Consider the following 25,128-nt stretch of genomic DNA (forward strand, 5'->3'; position numbering starts at 1 on the left):
GTCGCAATCTATAAAATAGGCCATCAAGTCATATATGCAAGTGCAGCCGTAACCGAGACTGAACCGAAGCATGTAACCGTAATCATAGAGATCAGCTTGAGACAGCAGTTGTGTCTCCTGACATTGTGACACAAGTGAAGTCTATTAATATACAGCATGCAGCCATACAACTGCCATGGGGACTCACATGTTCTCTATACTGCGGTGGCTATTGTGCCAATCTATGTTCAGTTGTTGACCGCTGCTGGCAAATACATATCTGATTGATTTTGATTCAATTGACCACATATTGTTATAATCAACAAAGCACTCCAGCATTGTAGCGTGTACATTTTGACTGAAATTGTCCTTTTTCGCAGAGGGCTTCTGCTTTGATTTGGCATGATTAGTTTATGATGTACTTGATAAATTGGTTTATGATGGAAACTTGCTGCTGAGATCACATCTGCACATTTCGGCCAATGAGAGCAGCTGCTGGGTAGAGATGGAGAACCGTGGGGGAGGAGGCTGGAATGTCAGCGGGCTGCTACTGCTGATCATACCACCTGGTCAGACCATCATCACACACACACACACACACACACACACACACACACACACACACACACACACACACACACACACACACACACACACACACACAGTGTAATGCAATAGTGGGAAGCTACATACATACGTACAGACAGATACACAGGCACATTTTCAATTTGGCATGGATGCACACGTGCATACACACATTCAAACCAAAACCTAAATTACACAAGCTTAGCCAGCTGCCCATTGTGTCAGGACGGGTTTAAGTAATGCAGGTCCTGGCACCAGACCCTCACTGAAATATTTAGAGCTGCATTTTCCCACATTTTCTGTGTCACACATAGTGATGAGCCCAGGCCATCATCAAAACACACATCTCCACTCTGTCCGCAGGTGCAGGTTCATACAGAGTGTGTTCATATGTGTACACAGATTACTTTCTTTTAACGAAGAGGAGTGTGTGTGTCTGTAATCTGCCACTCTCTGGTGAACTTCCTGTCCAGACAGGAAATGCATTCCTTTGTGTGTGTGTTTGTCAGTCTGACAGTGTGTGTGTGTGAGTGTGTGTGTGTGTATGTGTGTGTGTGTGTGTGTGTGTGTGTGTGTGTGCGTGTGTGTGTGTGTGTGTGTGTGTGTGTGTGTATCTGCGTGCATATGGATGTGTGTGTGAGTGTCTCTGTATGTGGAGACAGGCAACAGACATGTCATGGTATCTTACAATAACTGTCTGTGGAATGTAACCCGCTGCCTCCGGCTCAGCTCCTGTTAGGTCAGTGATGGATGTTGGCTTGTGGGGTTTCTGTCTGAACCTTTGGACTGAGTGAGATATTATTATGAATAACATCTGAGGTTTAAATGGTTACGGTTGGTTTTAAGATATTGTGTGAAAATAAACAGTTACCAGGATGTGTGTATCTAACGCAGGAGGATATGTCTATGCCTCTGTGGCCATGGTAACAGTTACCATCTAATAGTTTAAGAAACTGGTTTTAGTGTTGATATTCTCGCTACTCTTCAATTAAATCACTACTTTGCTCACCAGAACCATGAAAACTAGAAACCCTGTGGCATTATTGAGATATCAATTTAGTTTAAAAACAACCAATTTGTCATAGCAACTTATCAATTTATTACTTAAACACCAATATTTACACGACACAGTCACCAAAATAGTAAGAGTCATCCAGCAAACACAAACTTAGCAACTGTACACAAAATAATTCACAGTCATTAACAAGCATTTGCTGTACAAAATAAAAAGTAGTTTAACATCAGGCTCTTGAAACAGAACCTCGCTGGGCGCAAATGACATGAAAATAACATTAATTTTGGTGATGACAGAAAAGGAGGCGTTCCATTCCCGCTTTACAAAGGTATTAGTCTGCTTTCATAACTCGCCGAGGGCCTTCATCTGCATCCAAAGCTTTAGATGGCTCCAATCAGAGTCCGTGCCTGACCTCAGTTCCACAGCAAGTTGAGTGGACAGTGCAGGAGTCAGAGTCTAAGCTACAGTATGCATCATTCTATATCTATATTGTCTTTAAAATGCTGATGTTGCAGGCACATATTGATAAAGCCAGTAGGTCCTTTTTGCTTGCAGGCAGGGGGAAATGTATCCTTTCTGACTCGGGACATCGATTAGAACCAAATGGAGGCCTTTGCTTTGGTCTGATCCAGAGCTGCAGGGGAAGGAAAAAGGAAATTACTCAACCTGTCTTTACCGAAAATTGTAGTTCTTGCAATTGATCTGTCAAAATTTAAAGTGTATAGACTTGTTTTCATACCTGTTTCGTACACTTCCAAGGGACCATGGAGGGCTGAAGGGGTCCATGTAGAGCTGCTGCTGGGGTCTGTCTCCGTCTTCACCCCTTCACTGTGCGGGGAGCTGTGACTGCCTGGGCTGACGGCCGACTGGTTCTGGCTCCTAACTCCAGGGAGAAGTAACGGACTGAACCTAGGATCCAGCACGGGGCTGTGGGCCGGGTAAGGATGGAGCATGGGGTGGTGGTGCCGGGTGTGCACGTGGGGGTGGGAGTGAGGGTGGTAGACGTCGTGGACGTTGGGGTAGCCGCTCGTGCTCTGGGGGTTCAGGCTGTAGGTCCAAGTGTCGGAGAGGGTGGCTGGAGGTGGGAGGCTGGCCTGAGAGAGCACATGGCCGGCCCACAGCGCTCCGTCTGTAGGGTGGAAGGAAACGGGGCTCGGCGAGAAGTCCGGATGGACCGAGACGGAGACAGATGGGACGCAGGAGGTGGCCTGAGATGGATAAGAGCCGCTCCATACTGGGCTGCTCTGGCCCTCAGAGAGAGGCACGCCATCTGAAACACAAACATCACATTCTAATTTTCCATCCAAATATTTCAATCATGAGCCAAAAATGAAATTTTTGGCTCATGATTGGGCTCTGCTATTTCAGCATTAAATTCTCTGATTTGTTGCCCTCTCACCTTTCCATATACCGGCTGTGTTTGAGGCAGACGGCTGAGAGATTCGGATAGTTTTGGCCTCAGTGTTGAAGCTGCTGGGCTGGCTGAGAGCCCTGGAGAAGTGCTCATCTACCACATCTCCAATGTCTCCTTGGAAGTAGGTGAACAGAACACAGCGGGAGCTCAGGTACTCAGTCTCTGCTGGTTGGCTGCTATCCTTCAGGTTTGAATCTGACGTGGGTCCACTGCCTGACAGGATTGCTGATGCTGCTGGACCCCTCTGAAGGCCGTGATCCCGGGGCAACATCCCTCCTACTCCTCCTCCTCTTCCTTGTTGCCGTTGTTCAGTACATTCCTGCATCTTACTGCACATGCTCAGCTTCCTCTGGTGGGAAGAGCGCAACAGAGAGAGAGAGAAACAGATCAGAACCAAGATAGACTGAATCAGAATCTCGAAATCGCATTCAATACATCTTCAATGTAAATATGAAAAGCTATTTAGTTATCTATTACAACTAAATGATATAGATATCTCATTTGTCTATACATACATGTAGAATAGTAAAATAGTAATATCCACATAACTTTTAAATGAAACATAACAGATGTGTGTGTTAATTTCAGGCCACTGCATTGTGTGATAATGAGTTTCCTCAACCTTTATGCTGCATTCCATCTATTTGTAACGCTCAGTGGCCCTTGTCCACATTCCTGAGTGACTGACTAGCTGTCATTACATCACCATTTGACTTCAGGATTAATAGTTCAGTGTCATTACGCCTGACCTGAGGCCAATGCTGACAATCACAGAGGAATTTTATCATTCAGTATAGAAATTGAAGTTAGCGCGCTCAGTGTGTGTGTGAATTAAGTTTGAGGTGGTGTGCTGAACACAAGTCAAGTGTCCAATGTCAGGAAAATATGGATGATACTTAAACTAAATAACTCCTATGGGAGATTTGAAGTTTAGGCCTTTATGGTATAGTTTTATCCAGTTTCATCAATATGATCAGTCTTAGTACATTCATGAGGTAATTCATAGTCTTGCTGTGGTAATGATCTCTACATACAAATAACTAAACTAAATAACTTAACTACCATTCTTAGTATTAGAGAGTTCTTGGCTGGCGAGAGTCCTGAGTGAAGGAGTTCATCCATGTTTGAGAGAGTTTGTGACTCAGTCTAACTTCTCTCCTATAATGCGGCTGTAATGAGGCTCTCACCTGTTGCTGCTGCTGCTGGTGGTTGTAGTAGGTGGCCTTGTACGCGGGGAGGTAGTGCGCTCCATAGCTTTGGTGGTACATCACATCCAGGCAACTCATAGCGACGGAGCGGAGCGCGTAATAACGAGTAGGAGTCCGGGAGAGAAAGACGCGCAGAGCAGCCGAGGGAGAGTCGCTCTCAGACGGGCTGTGTCCTCCGAGCCGCCGGTGCCTCCATATATGCCGGAGCGCGTACAATGGTCATGTCGCCCAGTTTGCATACACACAATGCGCCTCCTGCTGTGCGCTCCGCTGCCACCTCCCGGGGCCACAAAGTGAAGGAAAACGACGTGACACACACACACACGCACACGCATACGCATACACACACACACACACACACACACTGTACCCGAAACGGCTCGGACAAGTTCTCAGAGCGCCTGTGATTGGGTGAGTGTTCCTTTTCTTTTGCTTTTTTGGAGAGGAGTTATATTTGGAGAGGGCTGGGGCCATTTACGCACGCCCACCGGGGAAGGGCCTGCTCAGGGCAGGGCAGCAAGGCACTGACACGGCCATGCGTTTCTGGGTTCTAATCCCACTGAAGACATTGGTACTAAAACCGTTAACGTACCAGCCTGGTATATTAAGATTATAATAATAGACTACTATGACGTCAGCGCTATATGTCCTAATGAGAACTCAGAATGAGGGCTGTCACCCCACAAGTCCTCCCTGCTGTTTAGCTCGACTTTAGATCGTTTTAATTTAGCATTATATGGCAGAGTTAGATTTAATGACATCTTTAATTTATTCACAAGGATGTCGCTGTTTGTTCAATTAAATAATTACTCGACATATGAACTGTAACATGCATGCCGACTACATGTAGTTACATCACCTGCAGATTAATGTAAATTATCAAAATAAAAATGATCGTTCACATCTAGATGTTCAGCTCACTGAAGCTCCCTGATTGACTGAGTCGAGCCATCTGCTGCCACCTGTTGGCCAAAACGATGACATAACAGATTGAAGAACCCATCAGTCACCCACTGAACAAATCATTCAATGGAGTGTCAAACTAATACAAACGTTACCCACAGAAGTAGTGACAAATGTTTGATATTGGTCGAGCTTGCAAATTCACACCCTTATCAAAAGTCAAACTTGATATACATTAATGAACCAATTTGCAAACCGATAGGTCAGCTGGTAAGGAGTGTGTTTACATAAAAGTCTTGCCCTTTTTTTTCATCCAGTAGTAAAAACACATTTTGGATAACTAAGTCCACTTTTGTTTGCCCAAATATGAAAATTGCAGTGAAAGCTTAGGTGCTTTGTACATATTAGAATCAGTTCACCTGTGAAATTAAGGGGGAAAGGAATCTAAAAAACAGATTAGATTTTATGTGATAAAGTTAAAAACACTTGAATGCTCATCCAGCAGCATAAACACATGAACTCAGCTGCATGATGACAGCTGGTGGTCGTTTGTTGATTGGTTAACAGGCTGCAGGTGACACCACTCAGTTACTCTGCTACAACCCACAGATGCATTAACTTTCATTTCCTTTTACTTAGTGTTTACAGAATAAAGTCAGATACACAAAACATTAACGCAATTAGTGAACACCAATTTGCCAGATAATGGGGGAAAGTCAGTAGAAGCCCTTTCATGCTGGTACTTCACCTCTTCAGTGCATGAAAAAGCATCATGTTCAGTCTCCAAATACACCCGAGTAACAGCCAAGAGGTTAGACTGACTCAACCCCATCAGCCAAAGCCTGTAAATGTACCAGTTTAATAGAATGGCTAATTCATGTTACCAAACCAATTTCCTGTGCTTTAGAAAGACTTTTACAATTCACAACATCCAATTTTCTGTAGTGGTGGTCACTTCCTCCCTCTTCATAGTGAAGTCAAACTGTAGGCTGCCAACCTGGTGAGACCTTGTCTCAACATTGCTATCAAGGAAGCTGCAAGCTTTAGAAAAAGGTTGTGGTTTTATTAAATATTAAACATCTACATTCATCACATTCAAATTTAAAACTCTTGAGACTCAACATCTCTGACTCTGCCGTCATCTTTGGAGACCTTGGTCTTCTTGGGGAGGAGGACGGCTTGGATGTTTGGCATGACCCCTCCTTCCGTGATGGTGACCCCCGCCAGCATTCTGTTCAGCTCCTCGTCGTTCTTGACCGCTAGCAGGATGTGCCGAGGGGCGATGCGGGACTTCTTGTTGTCCCTGCTGGCGTTTCCCGCCAGTTCCAGCAGCTCGGCGCACAGGTACTCCAAGACGGCTGCCAGGTACACCGCCGCGCCAGTGCCCACTCGGTCACCATAGTGCCCCTTCTTCAGCAGTCTGTGGATGCGGCCCACTGGGAACGACAGTCCTGCTTTGGTAGATCGGGAGACGGAGGTTTTTTTGGGGGAGACAACTTTCTTCCCGCGGCCAGACATCTTCAATCTAAACGAGATTAGAAGAAAACATTTTTTTTTGAGACGAGTCTTAATACAGCTACAGGCTCTACTTGTACGAGTACTTGAAACCAATCCGCCCACTGGCAAGCGTCTGCATTTAAACAGCACATCAACCTCTACAGGTACATTAAGTGACTCAGATCCACATTCCTCCACAGAATCACCAAAATAAAACTGGAGCATACCAACCCAAACACGTCACAGTTGAAGGCGGGACAGCAGAGCGTGTGGTGATCCACAAGCTGCACCTTTTATGTGAACCAGCAGTGATTTGTTGATTTGGGACACCTGATGACGCCTGACAGCACTCATCATGTGCGATAACAAACACACACACACACACACACACACCAGACGTGATGTAATGTAATGTAATGTGATGATCCACAATTGCCCTGTGTAACGCTGTATTTTTGTTAAATCTGAGGTCAGTAAGAAGTTCTCTCGACTGATTCACTTAAAAATCAATGGAAAATGGTGTGACGTATTTTTCATGTTCACTCTGAATGATTTTTCTTGTCAGTATGACCTCAATTTTTACCTCTCAGTTGTGTGTGTTTTGCTGTACAGGGAGTTCTGACTGTTTAAAGAAGATCACAGCAGGTTGCATTATTTCTTTCCTGCCCTGCTTACCGGTTGCCAGGTTTAGATATTGCGAGTCCTCTGATCTCATGAGACTTCAGGGGACTCTGGCAGGCGGGGAACAGTTTCATCATTTTCACTCATGTTTCATTCACTTTGATAACACAAAGGGAGCATAAATGATTTAGTCATGAGCTGATGGTGCAATTATGCCGTCATGAAAGTGGAACAACATTTTTAAACGACGCCAATTACAGGAGAGTTAAAGTTTGAAATGAGGAGGCTTGCTGACTCCCAGACATCATAGCCCTCATCGGTCATGACATCACATGATCTAAAGAGACGCTCAAATCAACGGGCATCAACTTCTTTATTATATAGGAATACATTCTTGTTTCAGGAGGAATCACAAGGGCCTCTGGGAAAGCAACTATGACATAACTGGTCTTCAAATCGCAGTTGCAGAGGAATAAACTCTCATTGAAAACAAATCTGATTACATTTATCCCATAATATGATATTTTGTAAAGCCCTGCATCACAAATATAGTCAGATTCCTGTCAGCAGATCAAGTATGCATGAACACATAAATAATAATCAATCAATCAAACAAGCAAACATCTATCTATCTAATATGATATATGGACACAAGTGAGTGGAACAGATCTGATTTTTAAGACATGTTCACTATCAGCTCCATAAATCAGCTTAACCCAAATCCATCTGCATCTCAATCTGACACAAACCTGACAGATCAGTCAGACTCAGCTCATTTCACCGTCTTCCTCGCTCCCCTGCTTGGTGTAGAAGTGGGGCAGTGGAGCACACAGAGAGCGGGAGCGTGTCACATACATATGCAAGGATACACACTGGAGATATTCATATGAGAGAGAGAGAGAGAGAGAGAGAGAGAGAGAGAGAGAGACGGAGAGGGAGAGAGACTCAGACGCTTTGGACCTGAGGGGGTTTTCCAGCAAACATCTGTAGCAGCTGTGTCTCCACTCGCTCTGCTCCTTAATGAGCCACTGAGATGATTATTAGTGGGTGTTTTTAAGGAGAAAGTGGAGGGAGGAGAAGGAATGAGATGGAAATAAGAGTGGAATTGGAGAATTGTTTGCTTTTTTTCTGCTCTACAATCCAGCACCTCCAGTGTTGTAGATCAGAGGAGAGGAAGAAAGAAAATATCATTGGCCTAATAAACTTCAGTTGCTGTAGATCTCAGAGACTCTGGATGTTTTGAGGGATACATCCTGTGAACAGAACTTCTTAAAGCCTCAAAGGAGACATGTGGAGGAAATATGAATATTCACCTTTTAAACGCTGACAGGCAATTAAAAGTATTAAACACATTATAGTCTCTGTCCTTTCTGCAGGAATGTAGTAGCCTGTATTAGTTTTCTAATTACACAATTGATCTCTTGCAGCTTTGCCCTGCACTCTTGATGAGGCAGGCAGGTGTGTGTGAGCACCGCTGATGATGATGATGCCTCACATTAACAGAGTGCAGCATCATGAGTTTCACTGCGCTGCTGTGTGATCGTTGGTTTTAACCCCGGAGAGTCCACGCAAACAAACACCTGCCTGGGCCGACCCACCAGAGGAGCTGATGGTGACGATGATGATGATGACAGTGATGATGATGAGGATGATGTTCCTGGCCTCCTGTGTAATTTAGATGAACAAATGAGCACAGCAGATCGCACTGCCTGTATAATGTAAGTATGGTTGATATCAGAAAGCTGACTACAGCGCAGATGTTCTGTATCTTTTATTCTCTTTCTTTAAATCCAAAAACACTTTATCATCCAATATAAGATTTGGACACTACTATGGTAGTAAAGTGATGAATTTAGGAACATAAAAACTAATAATTGTTTCTCTGGGGGCCTTCAGGCAGTTTCTTGAAGACCAATTTGTTAAGTTTCACAGCTGACACAGAAATTCAAGCAAAGTATCTGCCCAATCAGCAAAGCGATTGCAATATTGTTCATGTGTGTGTGTGTGTGTGTGTGTGTGTGTGTGTGTGTGTGTGTGTGTGTGTGTGTGTGTGTGTGTGTGTGTGTGTGTGCGCGCGCGCGCGTGTGTCAGTACAAACCAGGTGGATAACTTCATGCAGATGCCGCATTAGTGATGCAGTTTCAAAAACACTGTTGAGGGAAAAAAAGTGTGTTGGGGCCGGAGGGAGGAGGGGTGCAGACATTAAAGTCTAATTAAAGAACCATTAGTAGATCCTTATGAATATAGAGCGATGCAACATGAGGGCATTTTTAATCTTTGTCACATTCAGACTTCGAGGGAAAGTTACACCACACACTGTCTCCAGCCAGATTTTGCCTCCAATTGAAGAAAGAGCGGAGCCTTTGATGTTTAAGTGAGACATGAAACAACAAGGTCGCTTCATTTGCACTGTGGCTCCTCTAATGAGTAGAAGTCATTTGGAAGTTAATGAAATTTCTATGTAAAGCTGCAGAAAAAGCCCTTATAAGGGTTCTTTGTCAGACAAATGCACCACATTTTCTGCTGTTCATTATCACACCGATCTCACATATTCACTTTTAATTATTCCTGCCATTATTGCACATTTTGTTCATGGAAATGAGACTTTTAATTGCTTAGATTAGACAAAGAGAAGCACCTCATCTGAAGCGCCTCAACACACACAAAACACACACACACACACACACACACACACACGCACACACAGAACACAGAACACACACACAAAGTGACCAGTGGATTGCTGGGTTCTCTCGTTGTCACCGCGCCGACCTTTCTTAAAAAGCAGATAATTACTTGGTCCATCCTCCGATCCGACTCTGCGTTCTGTGTGTGGGAAGATAATGGAATCTGCCCAGTGCGCCCAGGAGAATTTAATAAGGTGACGGTGACTCAAAGACATTTTAATGGAGGGGAAAGATGAGTCTCCTCCTTGAAGGGTCAAATGAGGCGGAATTGTCCTTTTCTTAAAACAAAAGTTGGACGTGAAAATGGGAATTTAAAATACGAACATGCGCAGCAAATTGGGAAAACATCAAGGAACGTTTATGCGGAATGTTTGTGACGAGGTGTGAAATTAATGTAAGCGTTCCATTTAGAGCTCTGTGTCTAGTTTATAACCAATAATCCTGGGAGGATTGCAAAAATAGATTCATATTATGTGTGACAACACAGGAGACAAAGGAATTGATGGAGAAAAGTTTCAAGATGTTTCACCGTCTCGACAAAAGTGGTTCTCAAACAGGGGTGCGAGGACAGCCAGGAGGACAGTGAGGAGCTCCAGAGGGTACCAGACGGATGAAAACCAGGATGTTGCCTATTGTGGTCTGTACAAAACAAAGTGAACAGACAGGCAGGCAAACTAAAAATACAGCTTTTTAAGCATGAATATGTACATTTAATCATTTTTTAACAGAAATCTAAAAGTTTTGGAGTGGTTTTGCTGTGAAAATGCAGCGGTTCTGGAATAAAATTGACCTTACAAGGATCCAAACAGCTCCTGTTGCAAACTTAACTGCGATACAATAACAAGCACAACCATTTTCATCTCATGATATGTTAATGCAGATAGAACATGTTGATTTAAAACCAAATATTTGAGCTTTTCACCAAATGACATTCAGAATCAGTGTTTAAATGCAAGGTTCTAATGTATTCATCCGATACCTCCAAACGCACACACCCCCACACCCACACACACACAAACTTAAAGAACTTCCCAGACCTCCTCTCTATTGCAGAATGAACGACTCGTCCTCTGTTGCCCTTCCACTCGTAATGACTCTAATTCCCTCATGCTAATGGGGTGTCTGAGCCCCAGCCCCTGCTGGGACCACCAGCCTACGTGTTGTGGTCACAGCCCGGCCCCGGGGCGAGGAGGACCGCAGACCGGAGAGGGAAAGAACAGGGCGTGATACATGAAGGATCAAGCCTCAGACAGATTGGCCTCCTCAGGCTAAATGAACCTGTGGATAAGACAGTGTGTCATTGAACTCTGTGCGTGCGTGTGTGTCTGTGTGTGTGGGTGTGTGTGGGGGTACATGTGCCTCTGAGTGTGAAATCCAAAATTGGTGCCAGCAGCAGATTTAAACAATAACATATTGCTATTTGACTTAACACACAAAACCAACATGCACTAGACTAGAGTGTGCACCAATGCTTGTGGGCTGTGAGTGTGTATCTATGTGTGTGTGTGTGTCTACACTGTTGTCTATAAGAATAACTCCTGCACCTGCACACTAAGTATGTAAATGCCAAGTGTGCGTGTGTGTGTGTGTTCAGTAAGTTCCATGGGATGTGAGGCGGTTTGAGGGTGGCATTAATGATGAGCAAACACTACAGGGGAGAACACGCTCTCATTACCCACAATTCCCTGTTGCTGTGCTGCACCGGTGCATGCGACTGGATTCTTCCCACGGGCAGGAATGAGTGGAGTCACTCAGTCGATTTATTAGGCCATCCCCAAACTCCCTGCCCTCTGCCTCCCCTGCTGCTAGCCACCCTGTCTCCACGCTTCCCTCCATCCGTCCGTCTCCTCCGCCACCTGCTGTCTTCCATATGTCCAAAGTCTCCTCCTGTCTGTTTTTTTCAGCAGCCAATCTGAGAAGTTGAGCTGATAAACTAACTTTGTTTTCCAGTGAGCCTTTATGCCATTTGTCTGATCTGTTTCTATATGATGTTTTGGTTGAAAGTTTGGAAACTTTATCTGCTGTTGAGCCAGGAATGAAAATGCAAAGATTTGTGGTATTTTTCATAATTCATGGGTTTAATATTTCAAAACGTCAATCTGTGAAAGAGGTCAACTTGCCTGGACTGGCAAAACTTCAATGCCTGTGGGTTTGAGAGCAGGATTGGGGTTCAGACTGTTTCTCTTCCATTTGCTACACTGCACTCAAGATGATGACGTCCAGTATTCTTGACATTTCATCAATGAATGAAACCAATATTATAAACATCCAATTTTTTAATAACTGGTCGATATCAGTGCCACAGACATACAGCATCTGTGGTCTGATGTAACAAATCAAACCCACCTCTGTCCAGAAGTTTTTTGCTGTTTGCTCAGTTCAAGGTGAATTCCAGAATTTCCCCCCGGTCTCTCTCTCTCTGCCCCCAGCTCTCCTCCTCTATCTCCATTCCCTCTCCTCATCCCCGGCCGGCCCTCAGGTACTCTCTGTGTCCTCCTTGCCTCCTATCTCTCCCCTCTCTCCATCTGGGTAGCAGTGAAGTATCCATCCATCAGGAGACAGGAGAGGTGTTGTTGTAATCCCCCCATCAAAGACTCAAACCCCTCGTCTGTCTCTCTCTCTCTCGCTCTCTCTCTCTAGCCCTGTGTGTCTGTGTTTGCAATCCAACATAACTCAACCTAGTTAGATGTCAGGGGCCTCATTCATGTCCCATCATCATGACCACTGCATATATTCATATCTCATATATCCTACAATGATTCAGGATTTGTACCAGATAAATTATGCAGGATGATTATTTGTGGGTATTAAATTCTACTGTTGTAAATGACAAAATAGAGAAATATGAACATCTAAAGATCTCACTTGTGGGCTTTGAACAATATTGCATTTCCATATAAATGGCGCTCAAATAGTGAGACATGGAGCAGTCAGCAACATCCATCTCAGACCAAAGATTGTATATTTCGGTGTAATATTTGGATTCTAATGAAATATTTTATCCTACGTGATAAATATACATGACAGTTTTTATTTTTTTCTTAGAAGTAAGTGGGAATTTTGAAGTGAGTTGTTGTTCCTGGCAACCATTTTGTCTTATCACTGAGCAGAAAATAAGACATTCCTAAGCAATTCATGTTTTATTGTTAAGTTTCTTGCATCAATGGTGCCTGTTGGGAATATTTTATGTTTCTGTTGATTTTTCAAACCACTCAAAGTGAGTTTATCAGGGGATGTTCAACCAATTCAACTTGGTGGATTCAAATGGAATACAATGGTAAGATTGTATTTTGTATCATTGTTTGGTTTTTTGATTGTCCAGCAGTTTCCGATCTGTGAAGTGGAGGGAAAAAACAGCTGTTACAACGAAGTCATCAAGTTAAAAGGATTTGGGCCATCATGCTGGTTGATACCTTAAAGCTGAAAGGCTCAATGTGCTTTATGGCTGCGACTCCCACTGATTGTGCACGGATCTCATTTCACACATGAACGTTTCCTCCACTCTGTATGTGTGTGTGTGTGTCCATACACTCTGTAGTTAGTGCCTTAACATTACGCGTCTGCTCGCCCCAGGCTACATCACAGAGAAGAGGAGGAGGAGGAGGAGGAGGAGGAGGGCGGGAGAGATAGTTCCTGAAAGTGGAGAAAAGCAGGACAGGAAGACAGATCTTTAATTTTATGCTTATCTTGCTTTGTGCAAAAATTGTACAGATAACAAAGCCATTCTGATAAAGTATACAACATTTGACCAGTTTAATGTTTTTATCTATGTTGAAAAGAAATATTTAAACATTTTGACCATGTAAGACTAAAATAAAAACCTTTAGAATCAATAATAAAATGTATACTTACTTTTGCAGTAATCCAATCAATATTTTTCATTTGCATAATCCTGGTGAATGGCCTCCTATAGACGACAAGCAGAGCATTAATCAGAGTCCATCATCTCAAAGGTTGACAGCCATACTGTAAAAGAGGCTCATATTAGATTTTTAATAAATGAACAATATTGGCCCCCCGTATCCGTGTAACAGCACAGCCAGAGACAGAGAGAGAGGCAGAGGCAGAGCCAGGCTGGGTATCTGCAGGGCCCCTGGGTGCTTGGGGCTAGATTTATCACCGGCGGGCCCTCCGATGATGAGGCCGTTTAGTAGTGGTCCCTGTAGTCCTCCACTGATTAGAGCCAAACATCTTCCCTAATAACCTTAACAAGAACAACGCCCCAGGACGACGTGCCAACGCACAAAAGGCACGCACACACCTACGCATCCGGACGTACAAAGACGCACACACACACACCTCCTTGGAGATAGGCGAAAGAGCTGAGGGCTACCCATCCTCCTCTCGCTCTTCTCAAAGTCACCCCTCTCTCCTCTCCTCAAGCCATAACTTGGCTACGTTTACAAATTCTGGGCTGAGACCCTCCACCCCAACCCCCACCCCCACCCTGTATCTTCTCCCCCTCTTTACACACACAGATGAAATTGAGTTGGTTATGGTTCAACAGGCCCGCTGCCGTGCATAAAGTTGCTCTCAGCATCAATATGAAATAAGACAATGCTGATATGAATACACACAGGAACACGGGGAACACAGTGTAACGTATAGACGCCGCTCTGGCCTCTTGGGGGGTGAATAGATGAGGAAGGAAATTGAGATGAACCAAATTTATGATGCAGTGAAAAGCTGAGGGGCTGAGTTTATAGACAGTAACTCCCACTGTGGATTGTTTCCATGCAATACTTGACATTTTTTGTGCTATGACCAATGATAACGTGCATTCATGGATGTAAGACACACACACACACACAGATACTCACATACATTCACACATGGCATTGCCACAACTAAGCTCACTGACACTGAAGAGAGGGCAGAGTCAATTAAGACATCAGATGGATTTCCTATTAAAAAATCCATTACAACTCTAAATGACATTTGACCCACTTATGTCAGCAATACTTAGTACTTCAAATTATTCTAATTGAGCAGAAAGGAGAAATGTCATTGTCATTGCCAGTTAATATTCTTATTTTTTATTTACTTTCCGTGCCTCAGTGGTGCTTTCGGGAAATTTAGGTCGAACCATTAAAGTGATAAACAGGACAGAGAAAGAGTGAATTTAAAGCCTTGTATGTCATTCTGACTGTCGCTATCTTATTGGTATATTTAGTGTGCTATAAAGAAACTGCTCTTGCATATCTTCCTCTTGCCACTAAAAGGTCCTTCATTGTTAGTTTTCATTTTCTGTAATTGTCTTCTTCCTCCTGAACGCACCTCGTGACTTTTTCCTTAAATGTAAAATGTTGTCAGAGGTGAATAATATGGCTACTTCACTGTCAGGGTCTGAGGACGGGAAAGTAAATGCTCTATGTGGCGTTTGGCCCGCTTTTGCTGCTCTATCTTTGTACTCGTACCGTTTTGAGCTCTCAAAACGCGTAAGTAAATATAAACCTACGTCAGCAATACTTCCACCGAGCTCCAAATATTCTAAAAATAATTCACGACAGTGTTTCCTTTGTTCGAGTTGAATATACATTATTTTCGACGTTGGGGCTACAAGTTTACAACCAGAAACGTTAAAGTTACGAGGCACGCGTGAAGGCAGCATGTACGTCGCGCCGTGACGTCGGTAGGAACAGTCGAGTCAGTCAGCTGAGGAGCTCCACTCGAAAGTGAACCAGGAAACGACTAACCGGAGACACCGACTCCGTTTCACGGCTAAACTCAGTCCAAACGGCACGACACGGTGTACACAACGGGATCTGTATTGGGTGTAAATAACACACAGAGACATGGCCTCCCTGTTTAAGAAGAAGACTGTCGATGGTAAGTTTTCTGTCTGTGTAAACGCTAGCTAACTTGTTTTTAGCTCTTAGCTTCCTATACCTATTTAACTTGTTTTACCAGTTCCGTGACTCGTTAGAACAGCAAGTCACGCTACTGGGTTGAGGCTAAAATAACCTTAAACTTCACGGTCCCTCGTTAATTAAACGTGTTGTTTTTGTATTAAGATAAGGCTGGAAAAGCAGTTAATTTTGTTTTTGTGGTTGTTTCCGTCTTTGTCAACACAGAGCTGTTGTGTTGTTTATCCTCCCCAGTCTGTTTACCGAGTTAAAGTTAGATAACTTCATCGAAACATTACATTTAAAGCCTAAATACGACTATACAGTTGATATTAATGTGTCTAAATGCTGATATATGAAATAAATATGAGCAGATATTGCTTTTTCCCCTAAGATTGCTTATTGCCATACATCATTCTTCCTGTTTTGGGAATGATGTCACATTTCCTTAATCTGACCGAGCCTGGAGTGATTCTGCACTCTAAAGAAAGGAACAGACCATAATAAGAGCCTGCTGCATTATAATTGGCTACGTTAATAAGAGCCAGTAATGTACAGTGGTGTCAAAAATCTGAAAAGCCTTTCAATCAAGATATGTCAGCTGTTTCTCCAGGCAAAAAAGAAAATCAGCCTCAGCAAGGTCAAAATGGGAAAATCAACCATAGGAATTAGTATGAATCCATTATTCTGTTTTTGAATTAATGGTTATATTGACCCATAGGTGACAGATTTAACTTCAACTCATCTGGACTCTCACAGTTGTTTAAATAGAAGATTCCACGTAAAATCTGAACATATTTATTTGACAGGTTTAAAACATGGGCCATAGCTGTTAAACCAGGTTGTTTCATCACCTCCTCCTCCTCCTTCCCCCCTCCTCCTCATCCTCCTCCCATCATTGTCATTTCAGTTTCACTCGCCCTGATCCGCCACACACTGTACTCACTGCGCTGCTACCTGCCGCTGTCGGATCATCTCAGCTTTTTGGGGGTCCGGCCCTTCGCGACATCTTCTTTATCCTCTTATTCTTCATTTCATTCCCCGGGATGTGTGTGTGGCGCTGTAGTTTCTGGTGGTTTGGCGAATGTGGGGTGTGTGTGTGTGTGAGAGTGTGTGTGAGGTGAGATCACGTATACAGTATTTGTAGGACGATATCCCTCCCACTTTTGGACGTTGTCGACACGTCACCTTGTACGTAGACGCGCGTCGTGATCACAAGCGGTCCGACACTGTGAGGCGAGTTGACCGAGCTGATGAGCACCCAACTTTTCACACAGATTCAGCATTTTTCACAGATTAATTAGGTTTTCTCCTCCTCCCTACACATAATTGTCTTTACTTATTACGCGTTATCGCTTCACAAATTGAACTTGTTCACAAAGTTGCTCATTTAACTTATTTAACATACATTTGACTTGATTTGACCTGTCTGAATGCCCAGTTGATTTTTAATTCAAATCTATTATTTTTCTACTTTCAGAATTGTAGGAAATAATCTATTTCTAATCACTTTTTCCCCCTCATTCACCAAAATCCGGGGACATTTTAAACACACTTTTCTGACCTTTTTCTTGCTTTTTGTTCATTCAAAGAGAACTGAAGAATCGGAAACATACAACAAATGAAGGCTTTTTACTTTAGGATGTAATTCCACAAGTTCAACGTCTCCATCAAAACTTGACTCTGTTTGTTTTCAGCCTTGTCCTTCATCCATGCATGAGTTCATTCATCATGTTCCATACAGATGCATTTTCCCGCTCTTAACTGAGTTTGTTGGGGCACAAAGGTCACACAAACGGCCCACTGCTGCCCTTTGCCCCCCCTGGTTATATACAACGTTGTGTTTGTGACCTTTGAAGAGTCACGTGAGTCTGAGGTTGATAAAAACGGGATAACACAATACGGAAAAGCAGCTGGAAGCATGATTCATAGCAATGTATTCTTCCATGTCCAGTTTAAATGAGTGACGTGAGCGGAAGGGCACCCACTGCAACAGTTTTAGTGTTTCCTGGGTGTGTGTTGCAGAGAGAGAGAGAGAAAGGTGTGTCCCTGCTCATAAGCCACGGTTGAATGTGTGGCTTGAGGGACACACATTGTCTCACACGGTAACACTTTATGCGTGTGGTTTACATTCAATAGCACTCGGAGCTTTCTAAACACACTCGGTGGTCACAGTTTGTGCTCTGCAGTGATTGTGTGGTATTTGGCATGTGTGTGTATGTGAGCGTACACGCACACGCACACGCACAGCTTACTAAGGTGCACAATAGCTGGTTTAGATTTCCTCCACAGCTGCATAACTGGGCAGTGTATGGCTGCCATTGTGTCTCTCTGTTGGAGGCTGTTAGCCAACCTTCACCATCCCATCATCATCATCATCTCTCCCTGTTTCTCTCCCCGGGCCGTTTGGTTTGGATGTCAGCGTCTGCTTGTTTGTTTTTCACTTCTTTCTTTCACAAGTGTGTGTGTATATAACGTTCAGATTGACTGAGAGTTCAGCCAGAATGATGATGTCATACGTATGGTCAGGATCTTGATGCTCTCTGTTATTTGTAACATTGCTCTACTAAGTACTTTCCCCGATCCCATGTGTGCCCTTTGACCTTTACCTTACCTTTGAGGGAGAAGTGCTGAGCAATCATGCAATTACGCTTTTGACGAGAAGCCTGTTCCTCCATTTGTATAAATCTATCGTCTGCTGTTAATGATTGATAATGTCCATATGCTCCTTTTCACGAACTGTGATTTACCTTTAATTCCTCCTTTTGTCTCCTCAGACATCATCAAAGAACAGTCGAAGGAGCTGCGCGGCACCCAGAGACAGATCGCCAGGGACAGAACGGCGCTGGAGAAACAAGAAAAGCAAATGGTAACGCACACACACACACACACACACACACACACACACACACACACACACACACACACACACACACACACACACACACACACACACATACACATACACATACACATACACACACACACACACACACACACACACAAGGTGTCGTCCATAGATTGCTACTTATTGCATCAATGCCATACAAGCCCCCGTGCGCAGACATCCTGTTGTGTTCTCCCATTTTCCTGTAATATGGAATTGAGCCTGATTGGCTAATGGATTCACAGAAGAAGAAGAAGAACAGTTTGGTGTTGTGGCTGTGCTTCAGGCAAGAGGCAACCCTCTCACACACACACACACACAGGCACACACACAGTGCCGGCACAATGCTGTGTGAAGCGTTTCCCTCCCTGAAAGATGAAAGGAGCAGCGTCCTCTCCTCCTCTCCTCCTCTCCTCCTCTCCTCCGTGTTGTAATAAGTAAATATCATCCAGGATGTAATTGCCTCTCTGGGGAGTTGATGTTTTGTTCCTCATTAATGTTTTCCGCTAATTAGTCTCGCTTTTTAATAAAGCTTTGTTACATGTTCTGAATAAAACATACTTCCTCTCAGAAATGGAAATGACCTGTGTTGCAATTCAACAATCCCGACTGTCTGTCTTCCCTCGCTCGCCACACACACACACACACACACACACACACACACACACACACACACACACACACACACACACACACACACACACACACATTGTCTATCCTCCAAAATTCATTGAATACACGTCCACGTATTTACACCCGATGCAGTCATTTGTGTTTTCTGTATTTGGTGACAAGTGTAAAATACACTGTGTGACACTCGGGGAAGTGTGTGTAGACGCTTTTTTATTGTGAGACTGCAGCGGCGTCACGTCCACCATCTGTGGGTCAGACACACAAAATCCCTCCCGTGCTCTCAGATGCTGCACAAGAACGAGCAGTAGAACTATCTATCACACAGACACACACATACACACACACACGCCACCCATTCTTTCCTGGTGTCCTGACAGGGCTGTAAACAAGATGTAATGAGCGTCACATCAGCAGCGCTCCCCTCCCTCCCCCATGTTAATGCATTCATAGGTTTTTCAGCCGACACACTGCAGTTGACATTATTATTGTCACTCTGTGTGTGTTTGCTTCCACAGCTTCACTTTTCACCGCACCGCACATCCATTTGCATCCCTCCTGTTCTGCTTAGCGCACAAAGAGAGAGAGGCCGTGACCGATGCACCCGTACACCTGTTCTGTGTGTGTGTGTGTGTGTGTGTGTGTGTGTGTGTGTGTGTGTGTGTGTGTGTGTGTGTGTGTGTGTGTGTGTGTGTGTGTGTGTGTGTGTGTGTGTGTGTGTGTGTGTGTGTGTGTGTGTGTGTGTGTGTGTGTGTGTTGTGCTGAGTGGAACATTACTGCCACTAATGACAGTTTAACCCTTTCTGAATGCTGACACACACACACACACACAGAGAGCTAAGTAGGGAATGGCGATTCTTTTGCAGTACCAAACATTAATAATTGATTGTTATTTCCTGAAGAAGAAGCTTTTAGCACACACACACACACACACACACACACACACACACACACACACACACACACACACACACACACACACACACACACACACACACACACACACACACACACACACAGTAAGTTATGGGAGCATTGCTCAGAGGCCCGGGCAGCCTACTGTAACCTGGAGGTATGATGAGTCCCTTGGGATGCTTCTAGACATCCAGGCACACACACACACACACATACACATTCCTGTGGGCATCAGTGTGTACTTTGGTGTTTACTAAAGCTAAAAGGCTGTTTGCTTGCCTCTGTGTGTGTCAAGTTTAAACCACACCAGTGTATTTATAATGTGTACATGTAAAACCACGTCAGTCTCTGGGGAGCATCACAGATGTTTGTGTTTGTTCTTGTGTGTGCAGGTGTGTTTGTATTTGTAATGTAAGGTGTGTGTAAGAAGCGCAATGAGCACGGATCACATGACCTCTCTCTACTGTATGTGTTCATTACAATGAATGTGTATGGTACTTTATATTAAAGAGCATCTGTGCTGTTGACGTCTAGGTTGTAAATATTCAGACTCGGCAAACGGAACTTTGTGATCCTTGTCCTCATTTCCTGCCGCTTCCTGTTCTTCCCCCCCGCCCCCCCTTCTCCCCACAGGAGGCGGAGATCAAGAAGATGGCGAAGAGCGGCAACCACGAGGCCTGCAAGATCCTCGCCAAGCAGTTAGTGCAGCTGAGGAAGCAAAGGAACCGAACGTACGCCGTCAGCTCCAAAGTCACGTCCATGTCCACGCAGACCAAGGTCATGAACTCGCAGATGAAGATGGCTGGCGCCATGTCCACCACCGCCAAGGTGAGAGCCTCCACCCTGCAGCCTGAGGGCTCTCCTGTAGTCTGCCTCACACATGCGTCCATGCTGTCTTGATTACTCACACACAAAAGACGCCCCCCCCCCCCCTCCCAAACACACACACACACTTTACAACGTCGTTAAAAATTGAAAACTAAAACGGTTGAAAGTCTTCCCGTTTAAAGTTTGATGTGTTTGTGTTTTGCACATGAACTCATTTGGGTGTTTAGTGGAGCGTCTGCATGTTGCCGCGGTGATGAATATGTTAATGTGAGGCGTGCTCATGTCTGAACTCTTCTGGAGTCATTCTTAATGGAGTGTGAGAAGGTTGGTTATCGCCCAGGAGCGATGTGCTGCACACACTGAGCAAACATACACAGGTCAGACATAATTAGACTCCAGATTAATGGACTGTGGTGAGGAGAGAGAGAAACAGAAACAGACAGATTAGAGATATGTACATTATATAGATGGATAGATATGCTGTAATATTATCCTTTGTGTCAGGCGTAGGTGTGACGCTCTTGCCTCTGCTAGTTTGGTGGCTTGTATAACTCTGATTTATGGTCTCAGCTCTCGTGAACCAGGAACCAGAAATGCAAGTTCCTGCCACGATGTTTGCGTTCCTCAGAAACACTACAAGCCACAACCACAACAACAACTTCCTTTCACACTTATGAACCCTGAACCCAGTCAGCATGTGGCACCAATTACATTTATTCACTGCAGATCTCATAGCAGCGTTCACGGAAGTTTCTAACTCTTGTTTTTATAATGGACGTGTCCAGACAATGCAGGCAGTGAATAAGAAGCTGGATCCAGAAAAGACTCTGAAGACTATGCAGAACTTCCAGAAGGAGAACATGAAGATGGGCATGACCGAAGACATGAGTAAGGACGGACACACACACACAGGAGGGATGAGTGTGTGCAGTCGGCCATCCACATTAATCAACCCCCGCCCCTTTTTTTTCCCCTCCATCCAGTCAACGACACGCTGGACGAAATCTTCGACGGGTCCGGAGATGAAGAAGAATCTCAGGACATCGTCAACCAGGTCCTGGACGAGATCGGCATCGAGATCTCGGGCAAGGTAAGAAAACCAGAGGGAGACACCGGTTTGGTTTCCTGTAATGTTATAGGCTTCTACAGGGAGGCTCCACTTAATGATGGCTCCTGTATCCAGCCTGTGCTATGTCTTCATCAGTTTAGACAGAATGATGAAGACTGGAACATCCTAAGAGTCAGCTCGTCCTGCATTCATGGGGACGGAGGCTTGAATATGGTTTCAGATTGTTGTAGTAGTATATCTTTATGTATTCCACACGTTAACTGGTATTAAAGAGGACGCCTACCCAAACAACATGGACAGTAAGAGCTCCACATGGCTTTGTTTACTCGGCTATTAAATGCACCCCAGCTGCCACATGGTGGGGCTGTAGCCCTCGGCTCCTCTTAGCTCGTGTTGGATCCAGGCCCTCCATCTGCTTTGAGTCTGGCTCCCCCTGCGGGCTCCATGGGTTATTACTCCTCAACGCCAACATACAACTCCACACATTGTCTCATAAACGCGCCTACAGCTGGAAAGAACAAACCACGGTTTCATTAGAAATAAATAAACAAACAAACAAAGAATGCCAAGTTGTTTTTTGAGTTAAGGGGGAGGGAATGTTGGAGTAACAGACTGAGTGGAGAATAACCAGGGTTTTTGTTACAGTTTGTCATATGGTGTGATTCCCTGGCAAAGTAAAGCAATAAAAGCCTTTTCTCTTCACCCTGAAGCTGAATGCAGCACTCATAAACTCCAATCACGTGGGAGAGACAACAAAACAGTAACAAGCAGGCAAACATATTGTCTTAAAGTAACTAACTAAACACATTATTCAGACTGAGCAGTGTAAGAGCATTACAGAGACATAAGGACAGGAAATGTTTGACCATTAACCAACAAACATGCAGACCTGTGAAATGAAAGAAGAAACAAAAGAGAAGTGCTGATAGAGTCACGTCCAACAAGACAAATGTAATACTTGTCCCTGACCTCAGAGCTGATGGGTTTACTGACAAAGACTCAATGTTGACTCAAGGCTGTGGAGTTGCTGTAGGCAGCTGCACAGGGCCTGAAATCCAGCAGCATACACCAGGCTATGTGTGTGTGTGTGTGTGTGTGTGTTTTAAATGTGATGAGCGTGCACGCTAATGAGTTATGTTGTTGTTGTTGCGTGGTTCCAGATGGTGAGAGCTCCAGCTGCAGGAAAGAGCCTCCCCGGCGCCGCCTCCTCCAAACAGGCCGGCATCTCAGACGAAGAGATCGAGAGGCAGCTTCGAGCCCTGGGAGTGGAATAATAACACACACACACACACACACACACACACACATGCACACACACACACACACGCACACACACACATACACACACAGGCATGCAGGCAGACAGATGTGTACACACACTCATTGGCAGATTGCCTTACAGAACACGAGGGAGGAAGATGTGATCTATTTATACGGTAATAATCTATTTAATGAGGTTGAAGTGGCCTGAGTTTGCAGGTGGAGGTCGTTTAGATTTACTAAACCTGCCACGCCGTCACCGCCACCTCGGCCTAAAGGGCTACAGTGGACGTGTGACCTGGATTTATTCACTTTCCATCCGTGGTCTGGGTCGATCCTTCATGTATTTGCCGTGAAATCTCTCATGCTTTACTCGACTGACATCTTCTTCCCGCCCCTAAAAACCGTTTTCAGAGGTAAAAACGGTGATTAGGAGCTTTGAGAGGGTCGGCTGACAGCAGATGGGTTTGTTATAATTCCGGCTCACACTAAGACAGGCGTGTCGCGGGAGGAGGATTGGATTGTTTCATACTACTGCGTAAACACACGATTGTGTATTCTTTGTTTTTTTCCGTCTGTTTCTGTGTCTTTTGTTTGGACAGGGGATTTACTCTGTGATTGGAGGACGCCGTCGCTCCTGCAGTCGCTCTTCTCTTTCAGCTGCTGTGCAGTTACTGTCATTTTGTTAATTTCGGCTGCCTCTTGCACACAAACACACACGCACTCAAACACACTCACACACTCACACACATTCACTACAGCCCCAGTGTAATGGGAGTACTTGGTAGAATGACACTGTGAGCCAGGTGATGTTGGCTCTGATCCAGGCTGGAGCAGATTTTCCTCCTGTGTGATTTGTTGATGTCAGAAACTTTCAGGCGTGATGAGTGACAGGTACACACGCCCATGCTCATCAGAGTTCATCTCCTTCGTCTTCCTCTCTGGAGCCTTTTTCTTTGCTAATTCATTTCCGTTGCCAAATGAAATGTAATGTTATCACTCCTGCATGTATCTGAAATGTGCATCGCTTCAATCCTCCAACTCTGTCTCTCTGTCTCTAATAGTCTTATGTGTGTACGAGTGCAAACGATGCTTTATGCAACTTGTAACACTTTTGAGTTTACTTGTTTGAAAGCTGTTTCATGATAGGAAAATTGCGCTCGTACTCACACTTTTTAAAGATGTATGCATACTCCTCTTTGTAGTCATTGTATAGCGACTGAGGGTTGATGGCTTTTATAAAGAATAAAATTTCTTCAGGTACGACATAATTTTTCCTCTTTTAGCAAACGGTGTGTGTGTGTGTGTGTGTGTGTGTGTGTGTGTGTGTGTGTGTGTGTGTGTGATATGAATGAGGGAGGTTCACACATGTACAAGGTGCCTGCAGTGCTAACTTGGACCTTCATGAGGCCCACGTTTCCACGGTTACACAAGATGTGGGGGCTTTTTCTCTCTTTATCCCTGAGTGCTCTATGATATGACCGCCATGTTGCAGATCAATCCTCCAGGTTTTCTTCCGTTAACGTTGAGTGAAATGTTTCTGTTCACATTCTAAAGCTCACCTTACATAATCTAATATACGATCAAAGGTCAAACCCTCATCTTTAAAAGCAGTAATGTAAAGGGTTTGGGTCTGTTGGCTTCTCCTCTGTAGCAGTTTGATCCTGGAGCTTCCGGGCTCATAAATGTGACGGCAGGAGACGATCCCGCTGCTTTATTTCCCCTGACAGCACTCGGGGATGAATCAAAGGGCTTCTCTCTGAATCAACCATGTCCTCCCTGAC

General features: G+C 44.4%; 3 protein-coding genes across 4 annotated transcripts; 1 reads left to right on the forward strand and 2 right to left on the reverse strand.

The window, feature by feature from the left end:
* Positions 1-1,658: 1,658 nt before the first annotated feature.
* On the reverse strand, positions 1,659-4,606 carry vgll3 (vestigial-like family member 3). Its single transcript, XM_076161986.1, has 4 exons — positions 4,181-4,606; positions 2,979-3,342; positions 2,319-2,849; positions 1,659-2,213 (listed from the first exon to the last, which is right to left on the reverse strand). The coding sequence occupies exons 1-4, from the start codon at positions 4,277-4,279 to the stop codon at positions 2,173-2,175; spliced, it is 1,035 nt and encodes a 344-aa protein (XP_076018101.1). The 5' UTR covers positions 4,280-4,606; the 3' UTR covers positions 1,659-2,172.
* Positions 4,607-6,146: 1,540 nt separating this feature from the next.
* Positions 6,147-6,860, reverse strand: LOC143009888 (histone H2A-like). Of its 2 annotated transcripts, none has more exons than XM_076161983.1 (2): positions 6,829-6,860; positions 6,147-6,629 (listed from the first exon to the last, which is right to left on the reverse strand). In XM_076161983.1, the coding sequence occupies exon 2, from the start codon at positions 6,620-6,622 to the stop codon at positions 6,206-6,208; it is 417 nt and encodes a 138-aa protein (XP_076018098.1). In that variant the 5' UTR covers positions 6,623-6,629; positions 6,829-6,860; the 3' UTR covers positions 6,147-6,205. The 2 variants fall into 2 exon arrangements, with proteins under 2 accessions (XP_076018098.1, XP_076018099.1); XM_076161984.1 differs by having other exon boundaries at positions 6,833-6,853.
* Positions 6,861-15,540: 8,680 nt separating this feature from the next.
* chmp2ba (charged multivesicular body protein 2Ba) lies at positions 15,541-24,615 on the forward strand. The gene is made up of 6 exons (XM_076162001.1): positions 15,541-15,738; positions 18,533-18,624; positions 20,821-21,015; positions 21,801-21,903; positions 21,999-22,105; positions 23,245-24,615. Exons 1-6 carry the CDS (start codon positions 15,705-15,707, stop codon positions 23,356-23,358), a joined length of 645 nt encoding a protein of 214 aa, XP_076018116.1. The 5' UTR covers positions 15,541-15,704; the 3' UTR covers positions 23,359-24,615.
* Positions 24,616-25,128: the final 513 nt, after the last annotated feature.

The sequence above is a fragment of the Genypterus blacodes genome, unplaced genomic scaffold (genome assembly GCF_046128005.1).
Source record: "Genypterus blacodes isolate CSIRO-AG114 ecotype Tasmania unplaced genomic scaffold, CSIRO-AGI_Gbla_v1 ptg000118l_1, whole genome shotgun sequence".
NCBI classification, from domain to species: domain Eukaryota; kingdom Metazoa; phylum Chordata; class Actinopteri; order Ophidiiformes; family Ophidiidae; genus Genypterus; species Genypterus blacodes.

Bases quoted from the DNA above. Each gene is read 5' to 3' on its own strand.
- vgll3 (XM_076161986.1), bottom strand. From the start codon at position 4,279: ATGAGTTGCCTGGATGTGATGTACCACCAAAGCTATGGAGCGCACTAC. The intron at 3,343-4,180 runs GTGAGAGCCTCA...TCTTCCCACCAG, and splicing joins ACCAGCAGCAGCAGCAACAG to AGGAAGCTGAGCATGTGCAG. The intron at 2,850-2,978 runs GTGAGAGGGCAA...TTTGTGTTTCAG, and splicing joins CACAGCCGGTATATGGAAAG to ATGGCGTGCCTCTCTCTGAG.
- LOC143009888 (XM_076161983.1), bottom strand. From the start codon at position 6,622: ATGTCTGGCCGCGGGAAGAAAGTTGTCTCCCCCAAAAAAACCTCCGTC.
- chmp2ba (XM_076162001.1), top strand. From the start codon at position 15,705: ATGGCCTCCCTGTTTAAGAAGAAGACTGTCGATG. The intron at 15,739-18,532 runs GTAAGTTTTCTG...TTGTCTCCTCAG, and splicing joins TAAGAAGAAGACTGTCGATG to ACATCATCAAAGAACAGTCG. The intron at 21,904-21,998 runs GTAAGGACGGAC...CCCTCCATCCAG, and splicing joins GGGCATGACCGAAGACATGA to TCAACGACACGCTGGACGAA.